Source organism: Lepidothrix coronata, unplaced genomic scaffold, assembly GCF_001604755.1.
Source record: "Lepidothrix coronata isolate B3197 unplaced genomic scaffold, Lepidothrix_coronata-1.0 Scaffold69, whole genome shotgun sequence".
Classification (NCBI taxonomy): Eukaryota; Metazoa; Chordata; class Aves; order Passeriformes; family Pipridae; genus Lepidothrix; species Lepidothrix coronata.
The window spans coordinates 993,470-1,003,072 of NW_016690249.1; the positions used below are offsets into that span (position 1 = coordinate 993,470).

A 9,603-nucleotide genomic window follows, 5' to 3' on the forward strand; every position below is an offset into this window, starting at 1 on the left:
GTCCTTCTAGTTCAATCAACACTAAGATTCTCATGAGCATCAATAATTCCATTCATAAAGACAGGAGAACTTTTAGGCAAAGTTGTCTCAAAATTTGAGTGGTGATTGCAAAAAAAATTTCTCTTTTTTTCTTGCTGAAGTGTGACTGTCTGGTCTGGTCCTACCACAGTACTAGGGGGAGAAGGGATCATCCTGGATAATAAAGCTTTCTACTTCTGTGGCTGCTGGTGACTGAGAAGAACTGCTACTGGAAGAAGACACTCTTCTATCTCATCTATGTCGCCTGGGTTTCTGGTGCTCAGGCACAGGCAAAGCAAGCAGCGTGGTCTCGTTCCTGCTCCCAGGGGTAAAAGCATCATCTCCATGGCCTGTACTTAGAAATAGCCTCCAGGGAAGACCTACAGCACCAAACCAAGAGCCACCCTGAGGCTCAGAGCAAGATCCCCAGGTCTTTCAGATGTCATCTAGATGTCATTCTAAAGGAAACCTCACAGTCCTTCATACATCTAATTTCACACCACTTCTCTGAAGCAAATCCAAACTTCACATCTGAAGCTTGCAGAATAGAAATTAGGACAGCTTAACTGCAAGAGAGCAAGGAGGCATGCCTTTGCCCCTAGCTGATGTTGACAAGTGTCCAGACGAGCAAACTCATGACCTGAAGCAGCAAAATGCAACCACTATTTCTATCGAAGCAGAACTTTGCAGAGCAATTAAGGGCCATGGGGATTTACAAGTGTTAAGAGACATAGGCCCTTGGACTGCGAGGTAGTTTTGTCCCTGTTTCCTGTTGTTTCCTGTTCAAAGAGAGGCACCATGGCTGCTGGTACATAGCTGGTAAACAGAAGCACTCTCAGAGTAGAAACAGGAGCTCAGCCTGTATCAGTCCCTTAATAGATCCATCACTTGCACATAGCTCTGTTGTGACTGAAATATCTTCTCATTTGCATTCAAGATCAAGGAAATTATTGGATGCTATTTATTTATGAAGTACACATTGATGTACAAAAATCATCAATTCATTGGTTCATCCCTTTCAGGTCCAGAAGGGACATTTCAATTATCCAGTTTGATGTTCTATAATACATGCCAAGTGATTTGTGGAACAAATGCTTTAATCTGATCAATCTCAATTATAATTTAGGAATTTAGAGTACCATTAGGATGTAACAGCCAGTCAAAGAAATGGATAGATTAATGGATGAGAAAGCTGGGCTGCTGTATGATATGCATTTTGATAGAATCTGAACAGCATAAGGTTTATCACAGTAGATTAGATGAGTCCTGGGCAGAGACTAAAAACCTTGACCCTGACTCCATGCCTTAGAACTAAAAATCATTCAGCAAGGCAAATGGATGTTCTACTGCTCAAGAAAGGCCTTCAAAGGCATAGAAAGGTATTTGAATAAGTGTGTCCTTCCCCTTTTAGTTCTACATCTCAGAGCAAGCAATAATTTATTTACTCATTCTATGCATTTGCTGTTCCTAGATGTATATACACATACTGGTATAAGATTAGATGCTATAGAGGCAAAGCAAAAAACCCAGTTGCTACAAATAGTGCAAGTACAATTCTGATAACACTTCATTAACACTTCTGAATAGTACACACTATTATGCCAATATAGTCAATCACTGGAAACAAAAACATAATTCCCCAATAACTGCCAAATTTTTGCCAGTATTTGCCCTAGCTAAGTCAGATTGCATTTACAGAAGCTTGTGGTAAAGCCATTTAAGAGTGGGGGGGATTGTTCATTTAAAAATTTAGATGCAGAAATTAAACAAACTGAAATCTGAGTTGGTTATTTGAAATAAATCTCATTCCAGTTACTACCAATTGAAATTATTAACATTTCCCATCATACCTGGGCAACCAAGGCCATGCAGTTCAGTGTGCTGTGCCCTGTGAGATCTGCTTGAAGGCACTTGCTTTACCAGGTCATCAGAAGATTATGTCCTGTCTGTCCTGAAGTCACCAGGTGACTTCCATGGGTAAGCATAGGCACTTAATATAATGCCAATTGAAAATAAATTTCAAAATTTAACAGCCAGAAAACCTGAGAGAAAAAAAAATTTGGTTTCTTGTTTTATCCACCAAGTTTTAACATCTCTAGAAACTTAGGATTTGAAATGAACACTTTTGCCATTGTCTAGCCTGATGAAGGTGTTCATTTCATTGGCTATATAAGGAGAACATACTTACAGAGAAGAAATAAAACCAGCCATAACAAACTTTTTATTTTCCATTGAGCATATGGAATTGAAAATGGAAACCCAAATGTGCAGTCTGACACCTACGTTATAAACCTGTGTGGGATTGTCGCTTTGGTAAACCACACCAGGGAGGCCAAACACACACATATATGTAGTGTGCATTGAGAAAAGAAGATAAATACCACAGTTGTGTCCACCTTAGTCTGGTGTTCACTCCAACAGAGTGAACGCCCAGTTTAAAAAAAAGCCAAACAGGTCCACCAAGGCTGCTCTCAGCAAGACCTGGTAACAGCAGAGCTAGGCTGTAGCAACACTTTCTGAGACACATTCAGCACAAATTCCCCTCCACCTCGATGTGCCTGTCCTGGCCCCTTCATAGAGATCCTGATCAGGCTATTCAAATGAGAAGTGGTTGTGACTCCATCATCTGCCCAATAAAAGGGATGCTGTGTGATCAGCCATTGGCATTCACCCAGGAGTATAATTTCATGCCTCCACACGAGTCAGCCTGTGCTTCTTACAGGAGTATAGATAACTCTATCCAGATTATGTCTGTGAGTCATTGGATCTATCGTATCACTTACTGACATGTGGCAGCAAGAACTGTGCCTCTGCTCTAATTCCACTGTGACAGAACCCAGCATATAATCATCAATATTTTGGAGAAAAGTTTATCCCATTAATTAGCATAGTAGGAAAGTATTGATATGGTATAAAGACAAAGCAAGTACACTAAAATTGACGCAAAAATAATTTAGAATTCCTATATAAAGGAAGGGTGTACATTTTCTTGACCAGACTGAATTTCTTTACGAGCTTGATGCTTAAAATTTGTTACAGATTATCTGGCAGGACAACTAAAGCAATATAATAGGATTGAATCGGAAGACTTTCATACAGATAGACAAACTGCCCATCTGCCAGTAACCTGCCTTCTTAGCCAGCAACTCAGGTCTGTCAAATTCATCTGGGGCTGTACTAATCATTAAGTTGTAAGCATAGAAACAAAATTGGGAACTATGTAAAAGAAAATTTAAAGCAAATTTGAAGGATTTCCACTTTGCTGAAGGCTGCCAGTTATTATTTCCAAAACTCTGTTGTTACAGCTGAGATGTCCTGTAACTCTCCAAGATAATAAGAAAAGTCAGGAACTGACTTTCCATTCATCCCATTCAAACCTATAAAACAGAGCTATAAACAAAGGCCCTGAGTTTGAAACAAGAGCAAGTAAATAATGAGACACAATAATTTAAAATAGAGAGGTGAGAAAACAGTAACAGTCTGCACAGAGAAGTCCCTTGCAATGACTCAAAAGGCCAAACCCATTTTGCAGTTCAATGACATCTAAACCACAACATCTAAGGCAGATGTACATACAGAAAATTTCTGGCAAGCTTGTCCATGGCTCAATTACATTGGGAAATTATAATCGTTAATACTTATAAAATAGATTAGGATGAACAATAATTGCAGCACTCCATGAAACAAAGAAAGGTGAGGTTTCATCTCAAACACTACCAGCACAACAGAAGAAGAAAATTCTCTGTACTATACAGTAAAATGCAATTTAATTCCACCATGTAATATCCATTTGCCATAAACATAGACAACAATTAAATTTTAGTTCCCTTGACTTTCAATCCCACAGTTTCTTAGTAAATAATGCTGGATTTTAGATCATACTAGAAAAAAAATTTCCTCTTTGGAGAATTTTATCAGAAAAATGCTTCATGTAAGGTTCCTTGAACGCCCCCTGAAGATCAGATGTTGGACACTGCCAGAGACATGATGTGAAACTAAATAGAGCACTTGTCTAATCCAGGATGGCCACTCTCATGCTTCTGTTAACATTATACTGTGGTGATCCTGATGAGAGGTTTTTCCACAGAGGAATGACAATGGCAACAAAAGGGGTGAATTCCTTCGCTCTGTGTCAAAGAAGAATCCCACAGGAAGGACGCTTAAGGGAACTATGTGAAATCGTGAAATTCCTCTCATGAAATGCCCTCACATTCATCCCTTGTTGCTCCCCACACACTAAGCAGGGGGTCTGTTCCCAGAACATAGGCTTCCTGAGAGAACATCTGAGGAGCAAAGACATCTGCTCACAGGTCTCCAGCTCTGTGCACTGCCCACTCCACCCTTGCTTCCAGGCACGGCATGGAAACAACATCACCACATTGTCACAGCATCTTCAACCCGCTGAAATCCTAAAAACCGCTTCCTTCTAGCCACTTCCACATCCTTCAGCTGCTCCAACAGCAAAGAGAAACTTGTTTCAAGGCCATACCTCCCAAAGACGGAATACAACTTAAAAAAGATTGCACAAGCGCTCAGTGCATTGTACTAATGAATGCTGGAAGAGCAGCCCCACCATGCAGAAAAGTCATGCCAAGAGAAATCAGTGTCAACCACATCACACTGGATTGTGTTCTCAATATGTTCTAGGGGTGACTTTACATTGTGGATATGTATTTCGATAATGAAAATCAACCGGGATTTGAGGGAAAAACAGAGAGAGTAAAATCACATCACCATGAACATGAACTTCTTGTTTCTGTATTAACACAAGACAAACAGAAGTCTGTGAAAGATGATTAATGAATCAGTTAACTATTTCACAAGCATCTATAATGGTCTTGAATACACAGATGCACCATGAGCTAAATCATCCTCTTCATCTTTAGACTGGCACACTTCCATTCACTAGGCCACAAAAAAACCCACCCCAAATACAAACATGACTTAATACAGAAGAAACAGTCATCCACACTCCCAGTCCAAGTTTCTTCATACATCTCAATGGCCCAAGACTTAAATTTCAGAAAAAAGTACCTCTAAAAAATCTCTTTGCCCACACCCTTGGTGTTTCTCAATCTGTTACAACTTTGCTTAGTTCTACCATGAATTCATTCTGCTGGTCACAAGGGCATGATATTGTGCCACACTTGGTTTTGGAGAGAGTACTGGTGCCCATATTTTCACTTTTCCAACTCTTGCTTTCTGCATAGTAACCACCAGGATTTATCCAGTACTGATCTCCAACCATAGGGAAACTAAACTGAGCTTCTACATCTCAATAGGAGAAAAATCCATGGGCACCTTCCTGACAATCACTGGACCAATTTCAGGATAGGCCATTCACAGCTGAGAATGCTTGGGAAAGGTGGTTTCTCAGTTGCAGAAGTATGTGCAGTAAGGATGCATCACACAGGCAAAAAGAGAAGAGCCTGGTTCTGTCCATGGGTAGAATTCATGCTCAAATGTACAGAGAAATGTTCTTCTACATTCTTACAAATATTGATAGAGGAGAAAAAAGAAACTGTTGGGGGCAGGGGTGAGATCTAAAGACAAACCATGTCTTTGGAAGAAGCTGTTTGCTTCTTGAAGTCTTACACCAGTAGGAGAGATTTGCCTCCAAGGGCAGAGGTTACTGTGATTGGCCATTCCGTAGTTCATGGCAAAGCTACTCTAGCAGCAGTCTTGCTTCCCATTCCCTCTGGGGCTACAGCAGGAAGTCTCAACCCTGACTTTGGGGGATTCAAAGGAGTAGTTTTGCTGATAAAGTCCCACCACAGCCCCACTGGACATAGACTTTGGAAATGCTGAACCTTAACCCCATCTGCTGAGCTTCTTCCTTTCCCAATCTCAATCAGACATGAAAACTAGCAAGTTGATAAACACTGTGCTTGAAGTTTCCAAACCACATTAAAGTGTAAGGACTCATCAACTGTCCTGAAAATCTGGACAATTTCCTTTTGTCCTATACACCCACACAACGTGAAGGGCTATGGGCTTCAGTCTTCGAAGCATCTGACAAAAAATAGGCTCAGCTTGTTTGTTATTGTTCAGATGTAAGAAAACCCCCAACACCACCAAAAAACCTCTCAAACCTCCCCGGTGGCAAATTTTTAGGGGTTTAAAAGTATTGGGTGTTTCTGGATATGAAGATCTTTACTAGGGCAGAGGTGAAGTCCTCATTTCCTCTAGCACAAACTGTAAATCCAGAAGATGCCAGCCTAGCCCAATGGAATTGCTCCAGATTTACACCATCCGTAAGAGAATGAAATCTAACTTTGTGTAGAGCATACGAGCAAAACACCTGCTTAGTAAAACATCAGTAAATGGTGTGATTTTCTTTAGCAATGTCAGAAAGTTTGATACTTTCACCCCATGTATACATTTTTTTAAACATCTGTGTTATATAGTAATGTTTAACTCTTCTGCATTATGTGAATTTAGTTTGGAATTTTTGGGGGAGCCCAGTTTCCACAAAGGTCCAGAAGAAGTAAGAAAGCCAGATTTTCTGGACTTCATTAACATCTTCAGCCCTAATCCCTAATTAGACCACTCTGTATAGTTGTTTCAGCAAGTACTCAAATCAAACTGAAACCTTAACTTACGAACTTGCATCTGAACAGTGCTTTCAGAGAAGTCAGGTTAGTTACTGCAAGAAACTACCCTCAGCACTGATTAGATTTGACCTGGAATTTCTTCCTTCATTTTTTCCAACTGACCATGAAATTGAAAAGTCCACTGGGGATTTTGATGTTCTAGTTCCCAGCGAAATAACTGTGATTCATATAGTGCTGTTCACTGATAATAGAGTCTATTTACCTTCGAGTTGATGAATAGAGTTTCATTAAAAACACTGCAAATGGGAAGCGCTGGACAGCCTGAGTAAGAATTGTAGGTAAAAAGGCAGTGAAGGAGGATTAAATGGGAAGAAAAGCATAGAGAGATGTATGATACAAAACATTCCACCACTTCACCAACAACTTTGAAACTCTCTGTGCAAATGCAAATATGGAGAGTTTTGCCAGTGATCCAGAAGAAGCATAATCAACCTATCTGGGATGTCCAAACAAAGCTGCACAAGAACGGTTTTCTTTAAAAGAAAAAAAAATCAATGAGTTTGAAAAAGCCTAAATTCTGATTTTAGGCACAATCTCTTGTACATTGGAGGCATATGAATTTCCAGCTAAAGAGCTTAAGGGCACTCAGATAAACTACAGAGAAGCATCTTTCCAGTGCCTACAGCACCTGAGCCAACCCTGGGATGTACATCCCCAGCACCCAGAGCACCAGGTTGTCCCTTAAGCAAGTCAAGCTTTTCCCACTGGAACTAGTTGAAGGTTCACACATCCCTGACAGTCCCTGGAACAGCAATGCGAACCAGGGTCTCTTACAGCCCCTGGCTCATAGTGTCCACCTTCTCCCTGGGCAGTGGTTTTTGCCATGATCTGCACAATGGAAAACCTTTCCAACAGGAAAGAGGAAGCCAGTCCCCAGCATAGCTGGTCACTGCAGGAGCCCATGTGGGAGCAGGACGCCGAAGTTCAAACTCAAGCTGTGAAGGAAGCCTGGCAAGGATCTGAACCCACATTTCCTGTATCCAGGGTGGGTGTCCCATGCCTGTGCCTATTTCATCCTGGGTATAAGAACCTCCTTGGCGGAGACAAATAATGTGGGGAAATTAGCACTTTCCTGGGGAAAAGAAAGAAAAAAAATAAAAGAAGAATACCTATATATCTGTATCAAAGTTGATGAATCAGCACTTCCCGAGCAGGAAAACGTCTCGTCGGAGCGGCCCCGCTAGCTCTCCTCCCGGGCAGCCTCGGGAGACGGCTGCCGCCGGCGGGCAGCACGGGTACCGCCCGCGCCGGGACCGCTCCCGCGGGCTCAGCGGTGCGGAGCAGTCCGAGCCCCCAGCCACTTGTGCGGGACAGCGTGGCGGGTCGGGCGAACGCACTGCTAACCGCGGGAACGCCTGCCTCGACGGCTGTCCCGCGAGCAGCCAGCCTCTTTATGCCGTGTGCCGTGCCCCGCGGGAGCCCGCCGATCTGCTCTGCGGGGCACCCCCACAGGCCCCCACGCACCCCTACTCCCAGATGACCAGCCACGCAACGCTGGGACGAACTGCCCACCACGGCGCACCGTCCCATTGGGGCCGGCTCCTCACTCAAAGTAAAATAAAACTCAATTAAGAACAGCAAATCTGCACTGATCCATCCTGGCACACACAGCATTGCGGGATGCAGGCGCCGGAAAGCAGCTCCATCGCACTCTCCAGAAAGACCAACGCCAGGTATCCCGTGGCCAACCCCTCAGGCAACCTCAGCGATGCTCTGCCGACCTGTCCGGCGGGCGGCAGCAGGACCTGGAATTTTGCGAAGAAAACGGGCACCTTTTCCGCTTCACGGGCAGAACTGGGATACTTCGAAACAAAGTGCGGGGGAAAAAAGCCTGCTCTGCAGCCAAGACATGCTTTCTTTCCGTGATGCAGCGGTTCGGACATCTCCCGGTCATGTACGGCTGTCCCCCGCGCCCGGGAGAGGCTTTCCTCTCCACCACCGCCGCCTTGCCCGGAGGAGAAGAGGCACCGAGGCTCCGCACCGCCGGACCCCCGGGGCTCTGCTCTGGGGGCACGCCACAGGAATCTGGAGGATAACAACCGCTCGGGATGCGGCGTTTCGCTCCCTGAAATGCGGAGATCGCTTCCCCGGCCCTGCCCACAGGAGAGGGACGGAGGAGAGGCAGGTGCCCCCCGGTTCCAGCCGACAAGCGGGGCGCAGCGGGGCCAGACAGAGGCGCAGGAGGCTCCGCCAAGGAGGCACATCGCTGGGAGCCCGTCTCGGAGAGCTCGGCATACAATGGGGGCTGACTGGGGCAGCGGGTCCCGGCAGACCCTTACCTGAGAGCAGGAGGGCGGCTCCCAGCAGCACGATCCCTGAGAACAGCTGGCGGGGCATGGTCCTGCCCGCGGGAGCGCAGGTTTTTATCCCTGCCGACGGCGGCGAGGCAGGGGCAGATGTGCCGGCTGGCCTCCGACGGGCTCTCGTCGGTCCCGGGCGCTTCCCGCGGTGGTGGAGATAACGGCGCAGCGCGGCGCGGAATCCGCATCCAGTAGCCCCCGAGCCCTAGCCGCCCGCCCTGCCCCGACCCGACCTACGGAAAGGGAGCGTCCGCTGCGGGCCGCCCTGCCAGCTTCACCTCCCGCGGGCACGAATTACTCGCCAGCTCCAGCCCCGCTGATTTATAACTTCTCCACCCCTCGCCGAGCACCCCTCCGCCCCCTCCGCCCACATCCTCCGCCGGGAGCACGCCCTCCGCGGGATGCGTCCTCTGCCCGCTTGCACGCCCGCCCGTCGGCGGGTACGGGGTCGCTCCCCCGCGGGTCTCCCTCTCCTGGCCGCTCCCAGCCCCCACGGATCCCGGCCGTGCCCTCCCGCCGGAGCAGTACTGCCGAGGAAGGCAGCGGGAATCGCCGCCCGCACGTCGCCGGGTCCCCCCGTGGAGGGCGCGCAACGCACTTGCGATTCCCAGACCAGACGCTGAGCAGTGGGGTCCCAATCCCGCAGGGCCCCTCTCCGGCTCCGCAGGAAG

The 9,603-nt window shown here is 46.1% G+C and overlaps 1 protein-coding gene across 1 annotated transcript in view; it reads right to left on the reverse strand.

Moving 5' to 3' along the window:
- The window catches only part of FLT1 (fms related tyrosine kinase 1), a 111,458-nt gene extending 102,197 nt beyond the window's left edge, over window positions 1-9,261 (reverse strand). The window contains exon 1 of the mRNA XM_017818555.1: window positions 8,912-9,261. Coding sequence (XP_017674044.1) covers window positions 8,912-8,969 — 58 coding nt within the window. The 5' untranslated portion in view covers window positions 8,970-9,261. The remainder of the gene's footprint in view (window positions 1-8,911) is intronic.
- Between the last annotated feature and the right edge of the window lie 342 nt (window positions 9,262-9,603).